We start from the raw sequence: 25,965 nt of genomic DNA, 5'->3' as shown, positions 1-25,965 counted from the left end.
GTTAAATCGAAACAAATAAATAAAAGTTAACAACAAATATTTACGATGAGTCAGCGTACTAAATTCATCATAAATACATCGGGTAATTGAAAGTGAATGTGAAAATGGGAAAAAGCCAATAGAAAATGCATTTTTATAAAAACACAACCAACTTTGGAATTATTTTATAGCTAGCATCTATATACATATATATATATCTACTATTATTCCTTGCTCTTGCTTGCAGTTGAGTATTTTGCAGCGCGCATTCCAGGCACGGAATTGGATGAGCAAACAGCAACTATATTGGAGTTTCTAGAGCAGGAGGAGCACACGGTTATCTCGGCCGTGCATAATAAATCCGATGGCAAAATCAAATTTCAGCATCGCATACCCAACGATGAAGTCTGTTTGCTTTTCTACAAGGTGCCGCAGGTGGGAGGCACAGCAGTGGGAGGAGGAGGGGGAGGAGGGGAAGGCGAACCACTGTTGGGCATATTAACACTGGAGGGTGGCCTGGTTAAATCCATTTACAATTCCGTTTCACGTGTCTTTTCACCCCATGCCAGCACCACTTCCCGGGTAAGTTGCATTTTCCTCTGTGTATGTGTGTGTGTGTTTGTATTCAGATTGAGATTCTCGTATGCCGCCCATATACAAATACACTCATACACACACAAGTGCAGATGCAGTATGCATGTAGTTGTCGGTAATTCGAGCGACGGCTTAAATTATTTTGCTGTTTGCTCTTCAGACTGCTGCTGCATTTTTACCAAGGCAGGCAGGCAGCATTTTTAATCGCATTTGCGCATAATTCAATTCTTTTTTTGCAATTCCATTTTGTCAATTATATTTGCTTTATACCGAATGCAATTTGTTTCTCAATACTATTTTTTCTTGTTCTACTTCTTTGTCTTCATCTTCGTCTTACTATGGTACTTACATGCTGTCCTTATCACTCGCAGGGCAATGAATACAGCGCTGAGCTGAGTGGTCTGCTGGAGAATTTGCATGTCTCGCTGGGCTCCACTTTGGGATTACCACAAAGCGGTAAATCATACTAACACACAAACAAAAACAAAAAAAAACACATACAACGCAATAGTGCATTAACTTGTTGCTTAATAACCACTTTACAATGTTTTTCACACCAACTTACATATTTTTGCTGCCATTGCAGCGCTTTGCTGATCTGCAGCTTTTATTATTTGTGCATTTGCAATGCACATATTTAATTCACACTTGTTTAAACACTAACAAAAAAAACCCACACACATTCCAATTGCACTATAAATAACACATAAAAAAACCGACGCACTTTCAATTTGGGAAATATTGCGCATTAATAACGACTTTTGTATCGGGAAAAAATGTGGACAAAATTCGTGAAGATTACACAAAATGAATTTCAGTATGGCGATCTAACGAACATGACGTCACACTAAGCTGCAGCCTTGAATTCGTCCTGCGCTGACGTCACAAAAGTTAGTTGACTCAAATTAACGAAGCATTTAATGGTGCAATCTTTTTTAATATTTGCGTACATCAATTAACCGATAATAATAAAAAGTATTACTGCCCTTACTGAGTCATTAATTTTACATTTGTGCAATTTTTTAAACACTTTCAAAAAAGCTTAACAAAATGCACTTTACTTTGGACTTTTTAAATACTTAAACATTCTCATTCGGTTTTGCTAAAAAAAAAGGCGCGTTAATAGCGTCGGTGGCCCCAATTTCGCGCCAAGATATAAATGTGGACAAAACTTTCCAATTCTTTCGCGGTCTTTTGAAGGTAACTGTCGATCCGCACTTGTGACATCACAATAGCAAACATTTCTTCGTTGAGGTCTATGCTGTCGTCACTCGTCTCAGCATTGCGTGTGACGTCACGATACCAACAGCGTTTCTTTATTTTGGTCGCTTCTGACGTTACACAAGCTTCCCATTCTTATTAGAATTATCGCGCACAGCGATCAATCGATAGTTTTAACACTTCACTTATTGCACTGTGGTCACATTGACGCCCGCGATTTTGTCAAAGTAACGGAAGTTCTTGTAAAGTAAAGAAGAAAATTCTGTGCAAATCTTTAAAAACATTAAAGTGAAATTAAAATAAATAATATGCATTGAAAATAGGCATTAGCAGCATTAAGGATGAAATCAAATACTGGAAGCAGAAGTTGGGTCAAAAGTCCAGTTCCCGCTTAGATCGCGAAACCGCGCAAATTTTCATTGGAGTGCTGGAAAAGATTGAGCAAAAAATTGGGTAAGCCTTAAAAATGTTCAAGAATCGCAAATAAATTAATACAGAAAACGCACGCAGCTCAATTGATAATGGAAGTAATCGCATTGAGGAGTTCCTCGACCATGCCCACAACAGTCTCGACGAACTGTGGCGTCTGCCCTACAATTATCCGCAACAACGTATGGCCGACTTGTTGGACATTATGGGCAATCGCCTGCTGGAGGCGTGTCTGCTGCAACTGCATGCCGAGGACATCTGGAGTCTGGCCTCGTACAATGTGAACAATCTGATGGGACAGTGCATGGACACAGTGGACGCTTGGATGCAATTGTGCGATTCGTTAACGCGCCTCTTTTGGCCCAACTATGTGAAGCATCCGTGGTTGGGGGAACCGCATGTGCCGCGTCGTGGGCAGCAGTTCAAGGCGCGTCTGGGCGAAATACGCAGCATTAAACAGCTGTACAAACAGATTGCCACGCTGCTCAACGATGCCGAGTTGCAGGAAATGTTCCAAGAGCAGGCGGCCTTTAGTGGTAAGTAGCTTACTTCCTTTTGCTCTGCTACCATTGAACGAATTTCCTTTTAGATTTCAATATATTCGACACCACGCCGCCAGGGCAAAACAAATGGAATAAGGCGCTGCAGCATTTCGAACTTGTGCTTCAACCCATCGATGAACGTATTGCTGCCGCCTTGAAATCCCAGTTGCATTATCATCTGAGCAATCCACGCCAGGTCATCTATATATTCAGCAAGTACGAGATGCTCATCCAACGTCCTGCGGTGTTGGAGCTGCTCAGCATTGAACGCGAACAGTTTTTGCAGTCGTTGCATCTGCTGTTGCAGGATTTACGCAAAGCGATGACGGACACCAACATGGAACCGGATACGGGACACTTGTCGGTCATTTGCAACGAGTGCCGTTGGCTCAAGGTGGTGCAGCATCAGATACAGGAGATTGAGAAGGTTAGCCACTTGATAAGTGGACGCGAAGGGTTTGAAAAGATCAACAAAGCGGTGCAGGAGATCAAGGAGGAGACGGAGTCGCTGTTGCGCACCAACTTTGAAATCTGGTCGGGACAATGCTCCACGGCTGTGAAGAGTGGTGAACTAAGGTAAGTTACCTTGCTATTAAAGAGATAGAATGTGATGGAGTATTACAAGGGAAAGAAGCATCTTCATCACTATAAAGTATTTAAATTCTGGGTTAAACCCACTGCAAAATCATGTACATCCATCTGTCTGTATGTCTGAATGTTAAGAGCACTAAATTCCATGCTTTTGTAATACAAATTACCTTCTATAAATGCTCTCAAACAAATGTTTCCCAATCGGGCAATCTTCTTTCCACTGTTTTCGAATAATCTTTACCTTTTTTGTTCAAGAATTTGATATTTAGTTATTTAGCATAATAATTAATTCTTTTCAGACTTTAAATATACCAAATATAGCATTCGGTATACGTTTACGGTATATATATAGAATATGGTTTTTGGAGCATACTTGTTTGATTTCAAGGTTTTAAGCATAATCACTAATAAATTCAATTCTTTTCAGACTTCGCGATGATCAGGCAGTAGTCAAATTCGAAAAAGAAGGACGCCAATTGATGCGAGTCACCTTCAACCCCAAGCTCGTAACATTTTGCCAGGATGTGCGTGAGTTTGAGAATCTGGGCTACAATGTGCCTCTCGAGCTGCGTTCCGCGGCCACACACGCAGCCAAGTACATGTGCTATGCGCGACGCTTGCAGCAGATTGCCACCTTTCATAATACCATTGGAGATCGCATGATTCCTTGCCAGCGTCCCATTATGCTAAAGAATGCGCTGGAGTTGCAGCGTCTGGTGCAGAGCGAAACTGTTGCCTGGCAGGATGAGGAGTCGGTGCAGCGTTATGTTAACACACTGCAGCAGGCAGTGTCCAAGCTGTCTGCGGATAATACGTTGCTTGTGGGTTACCATGAGCAGGCGAAGCGCACAGTCACCAAACTGATGGACACAGATCTGATGACGCAAAATCAAGTGTGGAAGGATGAGCTGCGTCACTTGCGTGAGCTGCTGGCTACCTTGGAGCGTCAGGGTTACACGAATTTAGATGCCTTTAAGCTGCACTGGGATCATCAGCTGTACAAGGTTCTGGAGTATCAATACATACTTGGCCTGCTCGATATGAACAACAAATTGCCCGATATACACATCAAGTTGGTGTTGCGCCAGCGTGAACTCTGCTACAGTCCGCCGCTGGAGGAGATTCGTGAGATTTACTTCTCGCAGCTGCGACGCTTCATCGAGCGTCCGAGTAATTTTCATGGACTCTCCGAGCACAGCGCTGCGTTGTTCCAATCGATGGTCACCTTGAATCGCCATCACTTCGGACCGTTGTATGCGCGAGCAGCGGAACTCTTCGATAAGCTGGAGGATTTCAAGAGCATCTGGTTGCCCTGGATTGCCTTGGGCTGTGTGGACATCGAGCAATTGTGTGGCATTCATTTGAACGAAGCAGCAGATTGGGATCGCAATTTCCGAGCTTGCAAACAGTTTAGTCAACAGCTGGCGAAGCTGCAGCAATCGGAGGAATCCATCGATTGCATTGTGATCAACGTGCTGTCGCTGCGCACGGACATTGAGTACTTGAGTCGTCGCTACTGGGAAGCTTTGGCCAACAGCCTGCGCACCTCGATCCTCAACGATGTGAGTGTGGTGCAGGAATTTCTGCAGAATGCGCTGCAATTCCTTCAGAATGTGCCCATGGATGAAGGCAGCATCAGTCAGTCCGGCATGAAGTATGAGAAAATAATGCAGGAATTGCCACAAATTGCCAACACTTTGATGCTGGTGCGTGAGAAGGATGCATGCTTAGCTGGTTGGTGCAAGGAACGTGTGACAGCTTTGGCTGCCATTATGTTGCAGTGGGAGCAACTGCAGCCGCTGCTCGAGAATCATGCGGTCATATTGCAGCGACAGGTGGACATGATCAAGACGCAGGCGCACACACAGCTGCAGAATCTGCGCAATGAGGCGGATAAGTTTCTGTTACGTTGGGAATCCACAATTGCAGAGCTGGAATCCAACGATCAAGCGAGCTTGGAGCTGTTCAAAGAGCGTCGCGAGCACTGGCAACAATTGCAGACCAAAAAGCAGCAGCTGCTCGACGAATGCAGCAAATTCAACATGGAATTCCCCGAGGATGCATTGGCGCCCTTCACCGCCATCGATGAGCAGCTGGCGGAGCAGTCCAAGCAGTGGCAAGTCTACGATAGCTTTCTGGCCGAACTGCAGCCCATATTGCAGGAGGAATGGGCCATCTATAGACGGCGTCCATATGTTCTAAACGAGTTCATTGCACGCTGGGAGAGCTCAGTGCATGCCTCGATTGATCTGCCCTCGAAACGCATTCGCCAGCAGGTGGAGCGACTGCAGGCGACGTTACCAATTCTGCAGCAGTTGCAATCGGATGCTTTGAGTGAGCGTCATTGGGCGCACATCTTTCAGCTGCTAAAACGCAGTCAAACGAAGCCGTTGCATGCCATGCTGCTGCAGGACATCTTGCTGGACATGGACGCACTGCAAGCGGCGGCACCAGAAATTAACAGCATTGTGCGGCAGGCTGCATCCGAGCAGATTGTGCGCCAAGCGCTCGTGGAACTTGATCAATGGTCGGTAACAGCGCAGCTGAAGCTGATTGAGCGCACCGATGCTGCTGGACAGACAATGTCGCTGATTAAAGACTATCAGGAGGTGCTCAACAAGATTGGCGACAATCAATCGTTGCTGCAGTCTGCCAAGAATTCGGCGGCCTTTGACAGTTTCTCCGATCAAGCAGGACTTTGGGAGAGTCGTCTGAATACGCTTGACGTGCTCTTGACTAGCTTAAGTCATTCACAGCGACGGTAAGCGGTAAACTATAGTATATATAGAGTTCTGATTCTAATTTCTATTCCCTAGTTGGGTTTACTTGGAGCCCGTGTTTGGCGCTGGCACTTTGCAGCAGGAACACGCTTTGTTCAAGCGCATCGATAAGGACTTTCGCTTTGTTATGCGTGAGATTCAAATGGATTCACGAGTCACTTCACTGCTGAAGATCAACAACATTAGCACCATTGTCAACGCGCTGGAAACGCAACTGGCAAGATGTCAACAGAACCTAATGAGCTACATTACGGTAAGCGAAAAGTCTATAGGGAAAAGGCAATATTAATATCCAAAAACACGAGTTAGAAAGCTTGTATTTAGAGTAGACTTTTGTCTTTATTTGGTTTTATATAGCTACCTTTACTTTCATCTATTTATTTGTGTTGAAAGTTAAGATAACTTGACATTCATTACTGTCCGTCAGTCTATTTTATGTTCTTCATAATCACTTCTTAAATACAACCTTCATTGCACTAGCTGCAATCTTCTAGTAAAAGACGTAAAGCAGTGAAAAGACCAATTAAGATAGATTTCATTTAGATTAGACTGTTACTTTCTTTTGACATTTTTGAGTTTCCTTTTCATACTTTGTTAACGTTGAAAGTTCAGCTGACTTGCTGCAGTGTAATCTTTTTGTAAGTTAAATATGTCAGAAGAAGCTTCCTTGGATATCCTATGTCCTTTAGTTGTCATTGGTCACAAATAAATTTCTGTTTTTAAAAAGTATACAATTACCAAAAATACAAAAATATACTAAAGCCTACATTTGGTATATCGTTATTGTGCTAATATATACCGGATTGTTGGCCTAAGCAACTAAGACCTCATTGAAGTAAATGTGTTTTTTTATACGAATGTTTTTCTTATATACAAATTTGTATTTATTGGCCACCAAATTTAAAGCCTTAGCTTTAAAACTACAGTTGCTAGTCGACTTTTTTCAATTCTGCCTGTTACCCTATTTGTAGCGCGTAAAAAATTGACTGACTTAAAAAATTTCTCAAAAGCCTTAGTTGATTTTGACAGTAAAAAGTTTATATTAAAATGCTCTGTTAGGTTTACAAATACTTAGTTAATCTGAAAACAGACTATAGAGAATATGAATATAACACTTTTTATCTTAATGTCATGATGTTCATTCGATTTTTATAAGCATTTAAGTTACCATATTGTATTTCAATTCATTTGTGAAATGACTTTTTGCTACTAAGTTGAGACCAATCAAACATCTATTATTTATATTAATGAATGCATTCCTCAGATAACTTTTTTACTCCGACTTTATGCTAGCAAATCTTTTCTATACTCACACGCATAAAATCTTTCTAGGACAAACGCAATTCGTTCCCTCGCTTTTACTTTCTGGGCGACGATGATCTGCTCGAGTTGCTGGGACAGGCAGCCAAGGACGCGGAGATTATCAAGCGACACATACGCAAACTCTTTCCCGGCTGTCACAGTCTGGCCATCGAACAGTCGCCCACAGGAAAACACTATCGCATTCTGGCCGTGCACAGCGCTGATGGCGATGAGCTGCGTCTAAGCCAAGCCGTTGACATGACTGGTGACATAGAGGTAAGAAAAAGTAAATCAACTAAAATAAAATCAGCAACTTTTCTAAAAAAATTTACGAACAACTTGGAACAGCGTTGGCTCAATCAACTGATGCTGACGATGCAGGAGACGCTGCGCAGTCAAATCAACGAGTGCTACAACAATACGAACGGAGCTAGCGACAATGTGAACGAACAATTGTTGCAGCGTTATGTTAGCCAAGTGTTGGTCACAACGCGAGCATTGCATTTTACGCGACAGGCGGAAAAAGCCATTGGCAGCATGTCGCTGGCGAAGCTGCAACAACAGCTCAAGGCGGAGATAACCCATTTGTCGGGAATGAAACAACGCACGACGACGACATCGGCGACAACTGGAGGCAGTTTGATATGCCTTAAGCTGAGTGCTTTGCTGCTGGATCTGGTGCATTATGTGAGTGTTGTGGAGTTGCTGCAGGCGCATAATGTGATGCATGCCACCGACTGGCATTGGCTAAGTCAACTGCGATATTACATGGACAGCGGGAGCGAGAAGCTTCGGGTGCAAATGGTATATGCTGAATTTGAATACGCCTACGAGTTTCTGGGGCATGCCAATAAGCTGGTGCACACACAGTTGACACACAAGTGTTATCTCATACTCACCCAGGCCATGTACATGGGACTGGGCGGTAATCCTTTTGGCCCAGCTGGCACTGGCAAAACCGAATGCGTTAAGGCATTGGGCGGCATGCTTGGACGTCTCGTGTTGGTTTTCAATTGCGATGAGGTGAGTGTAACCACACACACACACTTCCTCTCTCTAGATGCAATTTGTCATTATGTGTCATCTGGTTTGGCAGAATGTGGACACTGAATCGATGAGTCTAATCCTCACTGGGCTGGCGCGTTGCGGTGCCTGGGGCTGCTTTGACGAGTTCAATAGGTTGCAGGAGGCCACTCTATCATCCATATCAATGCTCATTCAGCCCATCCAAACGGCACTCAAGGACAAGTCGGACACTGTGCAAATTGGCGAACGAAAGGTGAGAAATTACTTCTCGCTCGCGATTGATACACTGCATTAATAATACGCTTCGCTGTTATGCAGGTGCAACTCAATCAGCATTGCGGCATCTTTGTAACCCTAAATCCAGCGGGCGGCGAATACGGCGGCCGCCAAAAGTTGCCCGGCAACATTCAGGCACTCTTTCGACCGATTGTCATGCAACAACCCGAGCCGGGAGAGATTGCTCGTGTGATGCTGTTTGTCGAGGGCTTCGCGGCGGCCGCGAATATTGCGGATCGTATTGTGGAGCTGTTTGATTTGTGCGGTAAAATGCTGTCCGCCCAGCGGCACTACGATTGGGGACTGCGCGAATTGAAGACGGTGCTACTCGTCTGCGGCGAGGGACTCCGTGCGCAATTAGCGACGACGTCGTCGTCTGCGTCCGTTAATGAGCAGCGTGCGGCAAATATGGAGCATGAAATGCGCATTGTGGTGCACTGTCTGCGCTCATCAACCATGTCCAAGTTGGCACAACAGGACGTTGAACGCTTCGAGATGCTGCTGTTGAATGTATTTCCGGAAATTGGCATCACAACGACGCCATCAACGCCACTGCAACAAGCGCTCGCTGCCGCCTTTGCGCCACTTGGTCTCTCCCCGAACGACCGACAAATTGAGAAGGCATTGCAATTGCATGAGCAGCTCCAGAAGCGCATGGGTGTCGTACTCGTGGGTCCGCCGGGTTGTGGAAAGTCAAGCATTTTGGCGCTGCTGCGTCAGGCATTGACCGCAACAATGGGCACTCAATTGCGCGTCCACACCATCAGTCCCAAGTCGATGAGTCGCGTTCAGTTGCTCGGCCGGCTCGATACGGATACGCGGCAGTGGCTAGACGGTGTCCTCACCCACACGGCGGTGGTTGTCAATCAGGAGGCGGCTTACGTGCACTCTTGGATTGTCTGCGATGGCAGCATCGATCCCGAGTGGATAGAGGCTCTAAACTCGGTGCTTGATGATAACAAGTAAGTACATTTTTTTTGTATTTAAAAGTTTATGAGAATAACAATCTGATTTTCTTCATAATCAATATCTACATCAATCATATTCACTCAATAATCGCATTCTGAGCTACTTATGTTTTTAAATGCCTTCTTCGTTCCAATTCCTCAGGCGTCTTATAGTTACAAAGTAACTATTAGGGTTTTTAATATTTTAGGCTGTTTTCTATATAATATTTGACGAAGTTTTATTCTGATGATAAAACTTGGGAAATTGCCAAGTATATTAATTCACTACTTCAAATAATATAAAAGAATGCATTATAAAAGAATGAATTACTCCAAAATGTACGAAAGTTGTTTAGAAAAGCTTATAGTCAACTTCTCGATGTATAATTCTCTGAAAACATTTTTCTTACTGATGATGGGAAAGGTTCTTATGAATTTAAATTTGTGGTCCTAATCTACATAAGAATGGTTTTAAATATGTTCAATATTTTTCCAGTTTTTTTTTTAGTATTTTTAACCAGGTTTTGTTCTGATGAGAAAGGAAAATGTATATTCTGCCAAGTTTATTTCAAATTAATTCTCTCTAAAATGCTTTCAAAGAATATCGTTCACATCACCCTATTCCAGAGGAGTAAATTTGTCCAGCATAAAGGAAACTATTTTAGAAAAGCTAAGAGACAGATTCTTAATAACAATTTTGGAATGAATTTAATCGGAGCTGTAAATTTGACTATCGCGTTAATTTTAGCATGGTTGAAACTTATCACATCAAAATTTCGTAAATTTGGAACTTTCATACAACATCCACCACAATTTAAAGTGCAAATTATCAAAAGATAAATCCCTTTTCATCCACCCAATAGTAAAAAAGCACCTTCGATTCAATTTCGCAACAGCTTTTGCTATTATTTTATATTTTGCTCGTATTTGCGCATAAATTCGTAATAATTATTTGCGGCTTGCCATTTATATATGTATGTATATGTATGTATATCATTTATCATTCATTATACTTGTATATATACTATATATGTATGTATGTATATCATATTGGGTATACAATTATCATTATATCGTATCGTATCTTATAGTTGCAAGTATTGTATTGCACGGGACGAGCCAGAAACGAACTTAGCTCATCCCCTATCACTTAGCTACCAAACTGAAAATAGTTTACAGACTTGTATAAAACACAAAAAAAAGCGAAATGCGGATACATTGATCTTTTGATGACATCAAATGAGGGGAAGCCCACTATAAAACATAACGTAACGTAACGTAGCGTAATGTAATGTAACCTAACTGTTAACATAAACGTAATACACAACGTAACGACATTTTACAAATGACGTTCTCTTACATATTGAAGGGGAGTAGAGTCTTCTTCATTTGTTCATTTACGTGTTTTGAGTATTGATTTTGTCCAATATATTATATGAACAATTTTTTGCTTTAAATTTAACTTTGATCTAACTTTTAATCGTATTAACTCAATTTATGCGAGGATTCGTAGGATTTCTCTATTTCTGTTTAATTTGACTGACATTAATTGATTAAATTGAATTTTATTAGGTTTAAAGATTGAGAAATACTTCACGATCAATTTTGCTAGTTTTTTAAATATTTAAAATGGAAATATTTTAGAAGGAATAGAAAAATACTTTATGATCAGCTTTGCCAGTCTTTTTTTTAAATATTTAAATTAAAAATATATTAGAAAGCAAAAATAACTTTCAAAATTATTTGCTACCTTGCACGTTTAACAATTTGAAGAAAACAATTTACATCACATTTTATAAGAATCTCCCAGAAATTAGAATATAGTATATAAAGGCTCTATTTTGTTGAAACGTTAAATAAATTAGTGTAGCAATAAATTTGCGCTAAATCTTTAAATTGAGCTCCACAAGTATTGTATTAAAAGTACAGGAAAATCTATTCAAAAATGTTCTAAAAAGTTTACCAAACTTTCAAGATCTCCATTCTCACTAAATAGCTTGAATCAACATTGATCATCAAAATCCTCGCATAATTTAAGATTTTAAATGTTCAATTTTCTTTTGCTACACGCAAACAACACTGAACTGTGAATACTCTTTGCACTCTCTCTTCGATGCTCTCTATCTTCGCTTAACTAAAATAACATAAAACTGAACTTTTCAAATGCATATGTGAGTGTGTGTGTTTGTATGTGTGTGTGTGTGTTGTGGCTAGTTGAGAGCTTAAGAACTAAAGGCGAGTTGGGTTGAATCTCATTCTCACTGCTGCTGCTGCCCATGTGGCGGTGGCTGCAACTGCTGCTGTTGCTGCTGAGGCGGCGGCGGTGGTTGCTGTTGCTGCTGGTGTGTTGTTGGTGGCGGTGGCGGCAGGACAACTGTGGGCGGTGGTGGCAACGGCGCCGGTCGCATGTGTTGCATGTGAGCTTGTGGCGCCATGTGCTGGAACATGTTGCAGTGTTGCTGCTGCTGCTGTTGTTGTTGCTGCTGCTGCAGATGATGTTGCTGCTGTTGATGGGCATTGAAATGATGCTGCTGTTGTTGCTGCTGCTGCTGCGCGGGATTTACATCGGGCGGCGTTTGCAGTATTATCTCTGGCTCCAGATTCAATGCCATGTCCGGATCATCCGCTTGTCCGCCGCTGCTGCTGCTGCCACGCAACGAGGCTAGAGCCGCTGCCTGGGCAGCAGCCACCGCCGAGGCAGAGCTTGTGGCCGCAGCCGCTGCAGCGGCACTTAAACTACTCACATCCTGACCGTACTCCTGCTTGATGCCATTGGGTGGCCCATAGATGGAGGCGCCCAGGTTCTGATGCAGTATCGGATGGCAGAGTTGTGGCATCAACGTGACGCCGGCGATGGGCAGGGCGGGATGTGCAAAACTGGGCGGCGGATACAACTGTTGCAGCTTATTCAGCTGCTGCAAATGCGTGGGCGTGGCATGCGCCGTCGGCGTATGCATGGCAGCATTGCCAGCGGCAGCCGCCGCCGTTAGTTGCGTCAACGTCGCGCTATTCAGACTCGATGTTGCCGTTGGCACGTGGGACATGTTGCGACGTCGCTGCTGCTGCTGTTGCTGATGTTGTTGATGTGCTGCTGCTGCCGCTGCAGCTGCGGCAGCCAATTGTTGTTGCTGTTGCTGCAGATGATGTGTGGCTGTCTGTTGTTGCTGCTGCTGCTGTTGTTGCTGCTGCAATGTTTGTGATTGCTGCTGCAACGTTTGTGATTGCTGCTGTTGCTGCTGCTGTTGTTGTTGTTGCTGTGTCTGCGGCGTCGAAATAATCACCTCAGGCTCAACAGGCACTGGCGGTATAATGGCCGCAAACTCCGGCGGCAATTGCGTGGGATCTGTGACCAACAAACCCTTCTTACGCTCCTTGCGTATCTTATCACGCAGCTTCTCCAGCTGTCTGAACGCTTCGTTGGCCCGTCTCGCCTTCTTGCGATCCCGATCACGCTCCTGCTCGAGTCGGCGATATTCGGGATTCATGCGTTTGATGCGCTTGCGTTCGCGATCCCGTTCACGTTGTATCATCTTCAGGCGCAATTCCTCCTCGGGCGTCAACTACGAGTCGAGAGATGAATGGAAGAGAAAATGTAGGGGGAAAACTTATTAAAGCAAAACGTAGCTGGATTAAGCAATTGTTTTTGGTTGTTGTTATTTTCATTTCTTGGTAATGGAAGAGGCAAACAAAATACATAGTAATGTCGAGTCAAGTGTCCGTCGTAAATCGAACGAAAGCTAAGCAACTAATTCCCCACGCTCCCCCACTCGAAAAATAATCCTAGATTCGAATACTTTTTTAAACTAAATGATGTCTAGGTGGTGAGTGTGGGTGTGTGAAGTGTGTGCGTGATTTTAAATATTATTTAGAAATATATATAAGATATTGGAAAAATGCTACGTTAGCACGTCGTGCCTTCTTGCGAAATCTATCGCGCTCGCGCTCCATACGCCGATATTCGGGATTCAGGCGCTTGATGCGCTTTCGCTCTCGATCTCGCTCGCGCATGATGAACTTGTGGCGCGCCTCCTCCTCGGGTGACAGCAGCTGCAATTAGAGATGGGAAGCGGTTTTTGTGTTTGTTTTTGTTTCTTTTCGTTACAGAGACTGAGAGAGAGAGGAGGGTGTGAAGTTCAAAATAGAACGCAAGAGAAATTTTGTGAAGCATTCTTCTTTCCCTTTGATCATGTATATGTCTCTGAAGGCTGTCCCAAAATGTAAAAAAAAATAACGCTGTCTCAAACAAAACAAAAAACATAACATTCTAGCTTTTTAACAGACGCTGTTAAGTAACATTCATATTAATATTAACATTTTTCTTGCCTATGGACATATACATGTCAAAGAAGCAAAGTAAAATTATAATTCAGAGAGTGTGTTCTTATGTTTGTTTGTGTCTTCTTCTATGTTTTCTACTTTTTCAGGCTACTCACTTTGCCTTCTGGCTGGCGAATTCAATTTGGCAACAATGTCAACTTCATATTCGAAACGGACGATGTGCGTCACGCCTCCCCGGCTACTATATCCCGCATGGGCATTGTCAACATGAGGTGAGAAATATGTTAACCTAATTGAAGTGTTCTTCTAAAATGCATCTCATTTGTCCTTGCAGCTACGACTATTATCCTTTGCAGGAGATGCTTAAGCACGAGCTGAGCAAGGAGCCTTATGGCGATCTACTGCAAAGCTATGTTGATGGCAATTTTCGCATAGCAGTTGATTGGCTGGAAGCTGAACATGTGCTAAGGTGAGTTTTCGATTTGAATAAGTGAGAAGGATCATTCTATTATTGACAACACTACTACAGTTAGTAATTAAATCAATCAGTGAAAAGGATTTGAATTGGAGACTACTTTTAATAAATTACTTTTGATTTAACAATAATAGATGCTTGGGAAAGTACAAATATTTCAGTTAATCTATCATCAATCACCAATGAAATGAAAGTAAATACTTTAAAATTGACATTTTAAATTCATCTAAACTGTGACGGTATTAATTGACAAGTGAAGAGTCAATCAAATATGTTACAACATCAAGTGAAAATGAACTTATATATTGGAAGAAAGAAAGTTCGCACGCTATTCGTGTATATTATGTCAATCGAATTTACACTACCACTCTTTAAGAAATCAATAATTTGGTCTTGCAAAAGAGGTTATTTGGTATGCTAATTTATTCAATGTGAGACAATAACACATGAATAATCGATTTAGTCAATCAAGATGCAATCAATCAATATTGACTGATGGAAACTAATAGCTCTGAAGGAGTGGAACATACTGATTATCTTCACAATTGATTTAATTTTAACAAAATAAAACTAATAAAGATCCAATCAATCAATATTGATTGATGGAAACTAATAACTTCTAAAGAGTTGGGTTGAGTATCTTAATTATATTCACAATTGATTTACTATTAAATAAGTTTGATTGATGGAAGATTTTACTACTCTTTTCTCTACTCTATAGTCAAATGCCCGGCATCAGTCAGGTCAGCTTGCTGCGCTCGCTGCTGTTGCAGCTGCACAACAGTCAATCACTGGAGGAGTACGGAGCTGCGACACTACGAGCACTGCTCGGCTATGTGCCCAGCGAGCGGCATCGGGACTTTGCGCAGCTTGTGCTGCAAAGAGCCAATCTCTATGTGGCACAACCGAATCATGCCGAACTCAGCTACTTTGAGCCGCAACGCAATGCACTTGAACAGTATGCAGTGGGCATGATTGAACCGCCCGAGCAAGAAAGTCAACTGATAGTCACAGCGTATGTGAAATCCTATTTGAATATCATAGGTTCAATGCTGGAATTGCCCTCTGGCAAGGCGGCGCCTTTCATGTTGGTCGGACCAAGCGGAGCGGGCAAAACGCTGCTGCTGGAGCAGGCGATGCTCGAGCATTCGGGTTATCAACTGGCCAGCATCAATTGCTCCACCCAGCTGACGGCTGGCTATGTGCTGCACACGCTGCGGACGCACTGCGTCACGGTGAGCGGTGTTCGGGGGCGAGAGTATCGTGCCAAACAATCACGTTTGGTGCTGTTCATGAAGAATCTGGATCTGTGTCAACTGGATGCCTGGGGTGCTTGTGAAATTGTTGAGTTGCTGTTGCAGCTGGTGCAACGTGGTGGCTTCTATGCCGACAATCTGCAATGGATTACCGTGAGCGGATTGCAAATCTGTGCGTCCATTAGCGGTAATTTGCTGAAAATTGCGCCCCGTTACTTGGCCATCAATCAATACGTGCGCATCGGCCGACCCACAAACTCCGATATGCTGGCCATCGTCCAGTGTCGCCTCGAGCCGCTGCTCAATGGACATTTCAGTAGCAGCAGTAACGGAGGCAGTATCAATTTGCAGCATGTCAGCGAATGTCTAATGGAGTGCTTCGAAAAGGTAAGCCAAACCCCTCGTGAAATCTCTCAGTCTCTCAACTCATTGCTTTCCCTGTGTCTCTCTCTCTTGCAGTTGCAGACGACTTTTACAGCCTCTGGAGGTCAGCAGCAGCAACAGCAGCAGGTTCACTATCAGTTCAGCCCCAAATGCATTATGAAGTTATTGCAGTCGCTTCTCTTTTATCCGCCCACGGACTTCAATGAGGTAAGTTCATTTATTAGTCGCGTCTCTCTTTGCATTGTCGATTTCGGTTTTCGTTTCAATTGCAGGCTTTGTATTGCGAGCTATTGAGCATGTTCAAGGATCGACTTGCTAATGAGCAACATGTCCAGCAATTTGAGGCCATACTCAAGCAGACTATGCGCAAGTATTTCGGCAAAGAGGTTTGTAACTTACATGCAAATCAATTCCCTTTGTAATTGCTAATTGTATTGCATTTGTTTTGCCATGCAGAAAGTCTACTTTGTGCCCAAGTCGCCCAAATCGAAGGGACAACTGCAGGGACTAACCCACGATGAGTGGCTCGAGGAGGTTCAAAGGCAGATCACCATATGCAGTGAGTGCAACGTTGATTATACGATTAGTATAAGTATATTAAATAAGTTTTAAATTCGACATATTCTGTTGCATTCATGTTAAAAGCATTTCATTTCTTTAACTATTCTTTTAGAGAATTTAAATATCTATTCATTTATAAGTTCTATTCAATTAAAATGAACTCCGACTAATACTAAAACTAGATCATTCTGATTCAAGTAAAAAACCTATCGATGGATTACTATTCTGTTTATAACAAGCCATTATTATCCTGATGTATAATAGTTTAAAGTTTATTCATTATAAAGAAAACTATCCGTCTAGATCTTCAAAAGAAGTATTACACACTCTTTAACAATCGTCATAAAGCAAATGTCAACTTTAAACTTTTGTTAAAAGACGAATGATAGACTTTTCTAAAATAGTCAGATCTTAAGAACTTTACTAAATTCTTTTAGGGTGTTGTGAACCATTCCCCCACTGGAAATCTGTCCGTTTTTCTAAATATATGTATATTATTCTATTCACATTTATGGCGTCACGCGCATCGAAGTTGAAGTTGTGTACATTGCTCCAGAACTATAGATTTTGAGCAGAAAGTCGCATTAAAGAACTTTCTTAAACTGTTGTTTTCTCAAATATGCAAACTGAATATAGAAGTAGAAGTGAAACATAAGAAGAAGAGCACAATCTGTGAGTGCGTGTGTGTGTGGGTATGTCTAAGTGTGTGTGTGTGAGTAAGAGAGTGTGTGTGCTTAGATGATTGGGGATAACTACACTGGGCCTTGGCGTCTGTTTGCGAAATCGATCCCGTTCCCGTTCCATTTGTCGATACTCGGGATTCATGCGTTTGATGCGCTTTCGTTCTCGATCTCGTTCCCGCATGATGAACTTTTGGCGTGCCTCCTCTTCGGGGGTCATCCACTGTAAATACAATACAAGAACGGGTAGAAAAAAACAGAAAACATTTGCGACTTTTTTTCAGATAAAATTGTGCAACAAATTTAGAGATTGGAATGGAAGAATTTCAACTATTTTTTTGAGTTAACTAATTCCATTTGGAGGCAACTTCAATAACGATGCGCGGGTAGAGTTTATCCTTTTCAATTAATATTAAATATAAATATACTTTTTTTTTAGTATGACATGCAATTGTTAGTAAGAGGTGCGCTTAGATATGAAGTTGTAGGAATAAGTTTATGATTTGTGTAATATGTATTGAATGGAATTAATGCTAATTATTCAGGAATCAACTTTAGGTCTGGTCTTTTTCTGTCCGTATTAATAATGTATCAACTATTATTCTCTTATCTTTCAGATGCCGAAAGCTACAACATTGCAGCGCCTATTACTGAAGAGCTGCTCCAGCAGACAGCCAAGATAGCTCGCGTTTTGTCCCGCAACGATGCGCACTTGTTGATCCTCGCCGAGGCTGGAGATCGTCACATGGATGCCATCTATGCAGCTGCTACACTGCAGCAGGCCAAGGTGTTGAGTCTGCAAGGTGGCGTCAGCTACAATCTCTCGGATTTCTACAATGAATTGAAGTTGGCCATGCAAACAGCTGCACTGGAGCAGCAGGCAACTTATTTGTTAATTGAACACTGCTGGCTGGGCTATGTGCCGGATATATTGAAGCCCATTGAGGCGCTGCTTGAGGGCAGCGAGATACTCGAGCTGTTTGGCGATGATCTCGAATCGGTGGCGAGTACGCTGAAGCAGGCAGCGCAATTGGAAGGCTATCAGGAATCGCTAGGTGCCTACTTTATGAAGCGTAGGTAACCGATATTTAAAAGCGAAAACTGTTCTTTAATACCTTGTATTTTACAGGCGCACGAGAGCAACTGCATTTGATACTAGTCTTAGATCCAAGCAGTCCTCAGCTAACAGAGTACTTTAGCAGCTGCCCCGCTTTGCATCGCCAAATGGATATGCTTTATGTGCGTCCCGAATCGCGTGAGACACTCGCCATGCTGCCCAAGCAGTTCATCGAGCTGCTCAACGAGTCCAGCGTAAGTGCGGGACGTGGCAAAGTTCCCGTTTGCAGTCACTTTGCGGATGTAGCCGAGGAACTACCTCCGGAGCAGCCTTCGCATCGTTACTATCAACTCATCAGCAGCTATTATCACATGTACAGCAATGCAGCGGCTGAGATTGATCAGCGTTTGAGCAAGCTGCAACTGGGCGTGGATAAACTAGCTGCTGCTCATGGTTTAGTGGATACTTTGAAGTCCAATGCCGCAGCACAGGAGCAAGCGTTGGGTGAGAAGCGACAGCTTGCGAATGATGCGCTGCAAATGATATCGCAGACCATGCACAATGCCAACGAACAGAAATCAAATATGCTGGAGCTGAAGCAGCAGACGCAATCGAGCAGTGAACAACTGAAGCAGCGACAGCGTGAGATTCAACAAGAACTTGCCGAAGTGGAACCCATATTGGCGGAAGCAAGCAATGCTGTCGGTCAAATTAAATCCGAGGCGCTGTCTGAGATACGCTCGCTGCGTGCGCCGCCCGAGGCAGTCAGAGATATTTTGGAAGGCGTCTTGCGACTGATGGGCATCAGAGACACCTCCTGGAACAGCATGAAAACGTTTCTGGCCAAGCGTGGCGTTAAGGAAGACATACGTTCACTGGACCCCGCTCACATTAGTCCCGAGAACTGTCAAGCTGTTGAGCGTTTGCTCGAAGCAAAGGGCGATTCCTACGAATCGAAGAATGCAAAGCGTGCCTCAGCTGCAGCTGCTCCATTGGCTGCCTGGGTGCAAGCCAGCGTGCGCTATGCTCGCGTCATTCAGAGCATTAAACCGTTGGAGCGGGAGCAGAAGCAATTGCAGCGCAATCTTAACGAGGCAGAGGATGAGATGCAACAGTTAGCCAGCGGATTGGACGATGTGGACAAGCGTGTGAAGCAGCTCTCTGAAAAGTTGCAGACCTACACTCAGGAGGCAGCTGTGTTGGAGCTGAAGCTGCAGGAAGCGGGCGCCACTCTGCAGGCAGCGGAGTTGCTCGTAGGCAAGCTGAGTGCGGAGTATGCCACGTGGAGCGAGCAGCTGGCGGAGTTGAAGCGTGCGCACAAAACGCTGGACAGCAAGATGCTGCTGCTTGCGCTGGCCATCAACTACTATGCGGGCTGGGGCGTGGAACAACGCGGGTGAGTAGAGAACACGTTAGTTAAGGATGATGTTGCAAGGCATATTTAAGGGACCAAAGCACGCTATAAAATAGTGGTTAATGCAAATTGATTTGATTAATCTTTAAGAAGTTTTCAGAAACTATTCAAAGCATAACCAAATTTCAATTTATAATTTTTAAATCACATTCGAATTTTATCTACTTCTATTAAAGAAAGGTGAAGGAACTAAAGGAACCTTACCTTATCACTAAATGTGTTGGGTAGAGCTAGATTTGGAAAACAATCGATGGCACTATCGATGGCTCAAAGTTAACTATCGTCGAATATCGATGGCGCCCACTATCGATAGTTCTCTAACTCTAGCTATAGCTCCAATAGCTTCTCAGATCTTGGTGTTCTTTATGAATATGGATGGTCTGACAGACAAATCATATTATTCGCTTATCAGTTATTTTTGTTGACGTTTATGGGATTGTAATGAAATCGAAGCTAATTTCAGATGTTCTTATAATGTAAAGATATCCGGAATTTAAAGAAGCCTCGTTGATTAATTAAGAAAAGGTGGAAATTAACGTTAACCACAATTTGTATTTCTAAAATTATAAGAAAATGCAACATTTAGGTGGCTTAATTTGGAAATATGCATAGAGTGTATTATGTCTATCTATTCTATAAGAAGTTTCTCTATAACGCCTCCCCAATTTATCTTTATATCATAAATCTTAACTCTTTTCCAAAGAATCTGATTGAGATTAGAAACATTGTTTTCAAATAGAATTTGATTGGAGTATAGAAATCCAATTACTTAACAAAAAAAAGTGTCCTTTGGGGTTGCTATTGATTTGTTCTGAATACCTTATATTATTTATAGCGTCTCATTCAGCTATTAGAACCCTTTTTCTCCGTATTACTAATAGTTGCTAATGCTCTGCTCTCTCCCTGCAGCGCCTCTATGAAGCGTTTTGGCCAGGAGTTTCGTCTGCCCGCCACCAGCTATGAACTGCGTCAAACGCTGCTGACGGAGCAACAGCAGATCATCTGGGAAAGTCAGGGACTCGCACGGGATGCACAGATCATTGAGAGTGCTGCACTGTTGCGTGAAATACTGGCGTTGCCCTATGGCAGTTGCCCTGTGCCGTTGCTGCTCGATCCCACGCAGACAGCGGGAGCTTGGCTCTCGGCGCATTTGAAAGCGACGGGAAGAGCGAGTGAATTGACCACTCAAAGCAACGAGAGACTCGCCTATCAGTTGGAGTTGGCTGTGCGCTTTGGCAAGACGCTGCTGGTCACCGACTGCGAGCAACTGCGTCCGCCGTTGTTGCAACTGTTGCAGGGACACATCTACGTGCGCTTCAACAAGCGACAGTTGGCTGTGGGCAGCAAATTGGTGGATTTGCATGAGGAATTTCAGCTGGTGTTGATCAGCAAATCGCAACGAGTGCAGCAAGTGCAGCCGCCGGAGCAACGCGGACAGCTGAATGTGCTGCGCTTTACGGTGACTGCCACAGGATTGGCCGATCAACTGATGTCCAAGGCAATCGTGCTGCAGAATGCGTCGCTGGAACAGCAGCGCATTGAACTGCTGCAACGCGAAGGCGAACTGCTCAAGCAACGCATGCAACTGCAGGATAAACTACTTGAGCAGCTCTCCAAAGCAGAAGGCGATATATTACGCAATGAGCCGCTGCTCGCCAGTCTCAACGAGGTGAAGCAGAGCAGCGCACAAATCGATGCGGCGCTGGAGCAATCGGGACAGGTGAAGCAGACGCTGCTCGCCGAATTTGGGGCATTGCGTGAACTGTGCGTCAAGGCAGCAGAGTTCTATGCTGGACTCTGTCAGGGTTACGAGTTGTCCGCCTTGGTGTTCATCGAGCTGTTCTTGGGCGCCTTGCGTGGCCAACAGTTGCCGCAACTCTACGAACGTCTCGTGCGCAGCGTCTACTTGCAGCTGGCGCGTGCCACGCCACGCGATGGCCAGATGACGTTGGCCTTGTGGATCTGCCGGCAGGCTTATGGCACCGCTGTCGGCGCCAAGGAGTGGGAACTGTTTGTCAGCAATTTTATGGTCAGCGCCGATGGCAGTCAGCTGAGTGGCTTGAGTGGATTGCCCGATTGCATGAGTCGCGAGGCGCAATTGAAGCTGGCGCAGTTGCTGCAACAGTTGCCTGAGCTGCGTGGACAGCTGCAGCTGGACAAGGATTATGTGTGGCGCGGCTTCATCGAGCAGCAGACGGACGATGTGCTGCGTAAGTGAAGAGCAAACTTTTAATTTCTTTTGAAGCACAATAACTTATAAATTCTCTACTTACAGCTGCTGTTAAGTCGCCATTTCAGCGCGTGCTCTTGGCTCAGATCTTTCGACCCGATTTGCTGTTATCTCAGCTGCGTTTGGCCAGCGGCCAATTGTTGGGCCTCTCACCAGAGGCGTCAAGTCAACCGAGTGTGCAACAGTTGCTGGAGCAGAGCAGCTGCGAGCGTCCTATACTGATGATCAGTCAACCTGAGCTGGATCCGGCCAACGAGCTGCGTGCCTTGGCCCACAAAAAGTGGGGCAATCAAAAGTATCACGAGCTGGCCATTGGTCGCGGCAGCGAACAGCGTGCGTTGGCTGCAGTGCGTCAAGCTGCCGCGGCAGGACAATGGTTGTGCGTCAAGAATGTGCATCTGGTGCCCGAGTGGCTAGAGCAACTGGAACGCGAACTCGCCGAGCTGCCGAAAGCCCCAGAGTTTCGTCTGTGGTTGCTATGCGAAACGACGCGCGGTTTCAGCTCGTCGACGTTGTATCAAAGGTGCCTCAAGGTGCGCTACGAGCAGCCGCTGGGACTCAAACAGCAGGTGCTGAGCATGTTGCAGAATTATGCCGCCAGCGTGGAGCCACAGAAGCAGCAGCCAGCCAAGTGCCTAAAGATGCGCCTGGTGCTCTTTTTGCTGCAGGCTGTGTTGCAGCAACGACGTCAGTTTATACCGCAAGGTTGGTCCAAGTACTATGAGTTTGGTGAGGCCGATTTGAAGGCGGCGCTGGGTGTGCTCACTTGGCTGGATGCACAACTGGCCAACGGACGCTGCGATTGGACATTGATGCAGCGTTTATGTGAAGCTTTGGCTTATGGCGGACGCTTGAACAACGAGCGCGATGTGCAAATCTTAAGAAGTTATCTGGCGCAGTTTTGCAGCGCCGATGTACTGAGCAATCGATGGTCGCCGTTGGGATTAGGCAACACCTTGCCCACCAGCGCACAACTGCAGGATTACTACACTGCCTTGGAGAAGCTGCCAGCTCAAGATGAGCCGCGCATGTATGGACTGGCGAGTCAGGCGCAGCAGCAGCGTGAAATTGAGCAGGCGCGGCAAGTGATTAAACAGTTGCGTGTGGTGCACTACGGAGGCGGAGGTGACGCAGCTGGCGAGGATGTGACCACGTTGAATGCACGCCAGCGTTTGGAGCAGCAAGTCAAACCACTGTTGAGTTTATGGCGCAAATTGGCTGCCGCTTGCAGCATAACGCAGACAGCCAAGGAGGCTGAAGTAATGAGTGCAACGACAAACACAGCAGCATCACCTTGGACGCTATTTGTTCACGCCGAGCTTAAGTTGGGCGCACAACTCTACCGAGCAGTGCATCAGCTGCTTTCCCAACTACACAACTGGCTAAGGGAGTCGACAACGGGACAACAACAAGCGCTAGAACTGGAAGCCACAACGTTGAAGGCGCTGGCTGAACAGCAGGTGAGTCTATGTAGAACATAATGCTGATAACACAAATTGCACTTAACTGCAATGTGCAACTTAATAAAATATATTCGGCAGTCTTTTCACCGTTAACGAAACTTCATGACCAATTTATACCTCACCACAATGGAGTACTATTTTTCGCTGAGCTGATAAATGAATCAACTTAACAGCTTTTGTGCGCTTAAGTGCAATTTTTCATATAAAAGGGTAAATCGATGGATAGGCAAAGAATTCCTGAAACAACGGTTTAACGATTAACTAAACATTTTTCCATGAAATCCATAAATTAAATGCATTGCCAAAGAGCCTTTAATCCGATATATGCAATGCATTTAAGTTTCATATTACGATTGACTTAAAAATTTATGTCATTATCTTAAACTGAGCATTTTACACATAAAAATGATATTATGTGCAATGCAGTTAAGTTGGACAAATGCATTTTACGTTTTATCGTTCGCACAATATTATATTAAAGTGAATAAGTGAAGATAATTGCCAACTCTTGTCCAATCAACTGCAAATTTGTTCACATATCTTAAAATTTCAATGCAGTGATCCGAGATGTGCAATTATGTGCAATACATTTAAGTTACAATTACGACTATACTATATATAAGTATAATCAAATTTAAACTCATAACCCTTCCCATTATCCCGTATATAGGCAATCACTAATCGCTTTACCCTTCACAGGTGCCCAGCAGCTGGCAGAAACTGTGGCAGGGACCCAGCAGCAACAGCGCTGTGGATTATATGCGTGCCTTGATGGTGCGCGCGACTGCAGCAGAGCAGCGCTATAAGGAGCAAGTGCAGCTGGCCTTTGGCATGGATATCAACCTAATGCATGTGTACAACTGTGAGAATCTCTTTGCCTGCCTCAAGCTGCAGCAGGCGCAGCAATTTGGAGTCTCCACACAGCGACTGCAGCTGCAGTGCTTGCAGGGTGGCAGAGACGGGGCGACGACGTCGACGCCACCCGCAACTGCCTTGGTGCTGAAGCTGGCGCCGCTTAAGGTAAGTTTAAATTAATGAATCTCCAAAACTGTGTCCGTCTGTTTGTCTCACTGTCTGTCTGTCTCTTTCGCTTGCCTTTTGTCTGTCTGTCTGTTTTTTTTTTGCGTTTTTCTCACTCGCGTTGATTTTTTTCTTGCGCTTACCTTGCCCATCTTGGCCATAAAATGCGTCTCCAGCTTGTCGAGTTTGATGGTTAAACACTTGTCGCTTGATTCAATTTCTGCACTTTTATTTACAACATTTAGTTTGCATTTGTTGGCTCTCGCATTGATTTCGCTGCACTTTTTTCTCGCTTTTTTCTTCACGCCGCTTCTTTTTGTTTATTTGATTGACATTCCGGCGCTCTGTTAACTCCGGCCAGGGCTACAGTGCTACTCAATGCGCACTGTTAAGCGTTGCAAGTATTTTTTGGGTAGATCTGCTAATAACTCACTGTCATTGGCCTAATAAATTCCACTTGCTTAATATCGCTTGTTTTATATGCATTTAAAAGTGACATTTTACGCGTTATTATTGAGGTTTTATTTTGATTGATTAATATTTTTTGGTGCTCCTCACAAGTATCTTACGAGTTAACAGTGCGGCGCTGCTGCGTTTTATGTTAAATTCAACAGCGGATAAAGGCGTGTACTTAACATTATTATCATATCCGACAGCTTTTGTCAGAGCACATGCTTGCGGTATTGGTGCTTGCACAGGCTAAACTAAAGGTTGTCGTCTGCACTAACTTGCTAACATTATTTCATATCCGACAGCTTTTGTCAGATCACATTCTCGCTATTAAAAAAAAATTTAAAAAAAGTAGGATAATTGAAATTTATTAATTTTGATTTTAATTATTATTGTTTTCAGCTCGATGGAGACACACAATCAACGAATGCCAGCGAATCGAATGCATTTTACATCACATACAAAATTAAAGATGAGCGCGAGGCGAGCGCACAAATCGATAAGTTTAAGAAAATCGATCAATTCGCGATTCCCAATCGCAGTCAGACGTCGGAGGAGAAGCTTACTTTACCCCTTTATTCGAGGGCGAGCAGAGACAAGTTACTTTGCCAACTGGAAGTGCAATCGATGGGCGCCACAGCCGAACAGATTCTTTTAGCTGGATCTGCATTAATTGTTAGCGATTATTGATCATCCCAGAAAAACGATTCGATAACGTAAATGAAACACGCAACTCCACACCAAACATAAATGAAAAGAAATACAGCCAGAAAGAACATTTTTCAACATTCATATTTCAAATAAACTGAAAATGATTGGAAAAGCAAAGAAAGTGTGATAAACACTACTTTCTATGCTTATCGATAAAAGCACAAAAGGAATTAACAATCGATGTCACCATTTCAATTTTCTTATCGATTTGCAAAACTTAAATCGGTAATTTTTTGCAGGTAACAATGGGAATCTCGTTTTAATTTGGATACGCGCATTTTTCCCCTTTTTTTAATTTT

The 25,965-nt window shown here is 43.8% G+C and overlaps 2 protein-coding genes across 5 annotated transcripts; one reads left to right on the top strand and one right to left on the bottom strand.

The window, feature by feature from the left end:
* On the top strand, nt 1–25,965 carry LOC132783708 (cytoplasmic dynein 2 heavy chain 1). Its single transcript, XM_060789057.1, has 24 exons — nt 1–82; nt 227–561; nt 945–1,029; nt 2,118–2,247; nt 2,305–2,759; nt 2,813–3,341; nt 3,784–6,117; nt 6,173–6,389; nt 7,469–7,714; nt 7,787–8,461; nt 8,535–8,717; nt 8,783–9,702; nt 14,112–14,237; nt 14,300–14,434; nt 15,162–16,083; nt 16,156–16,287; nt 16,353–16,466; nt 16,537–16,639; nt 17,939–18,394; nt 18,451–19,774; nt 20,702–22,002; nt 22,068–23,482; nt 24,185–24,505; nt 25,358–25,965. Exons 1-24 carry the CDS (start codon nt 46–48, stop codon nt 25,643–25,645), a joined length of 12,783 nt encoding a protein of 4,260 aa, XP_060645040.1. The 5' UTR covers nt 1–45; the 3' UTR covers nt 25,646–25,965.
* LOC132783707 (putative uncharacterized protein DDB_G0271606) lies at nt 10,576–24,870 on the bottom strand. Of its 4 annotated transcripts, none has more exons than XM_060789053.1 (4): nt 24,649–24,865; nt 17,398–17,544; nt 13,588–13,734; nt 10,576–13,247 (listed from the first exon to the last, which is right to left on the bottom strand). In XM_060789053.1, the coding sequence occupies exons 1-4, from the start codon at nt 24,664–24,666 to the stop codon at nt 11,946–11,948; spliced, it is 1,614 nt and encodes a 537-aa protein (XP_060645036.1). In that variant the 5' UTR covers nt 24,667–24,865; the 3' UTR covers nt 10,576–11,945. The 4 variants fall into 4 exon arrangements, with proteins under 4 accessions (XP_060645036.1, XP_060645037.1, XP_060645038.1 ...); XM_060789054.1 differs by having other exon boundaries at nt 13,603–13,734; XM_060789055.1 differs by lacking the exon at nt 13,588–13,734 and having other exon boundaries at nt 24,649–24,867.

Source organism: Drosophila nasuta, chromosome 2L (genome assembly GCF_023558535.2).
Source record: "Drosophila nasuta strain 15112-1781.00 chromosome 2L, ASM2355853v1, whole genome shotgun sequence".
Taxonomy (NCBI): domain Eukaryota; kingdom Metazoa; phylum Arthropoda; class Insecta; order Diptera; family Drosophilidae; genus Drosophila; species Drosophila nasuta.
The sequence above is the reverse complement of the archived record's forward strand: the minus strand, read 5'-3'. Positions and strand labels throughout refer to the sequence as shown.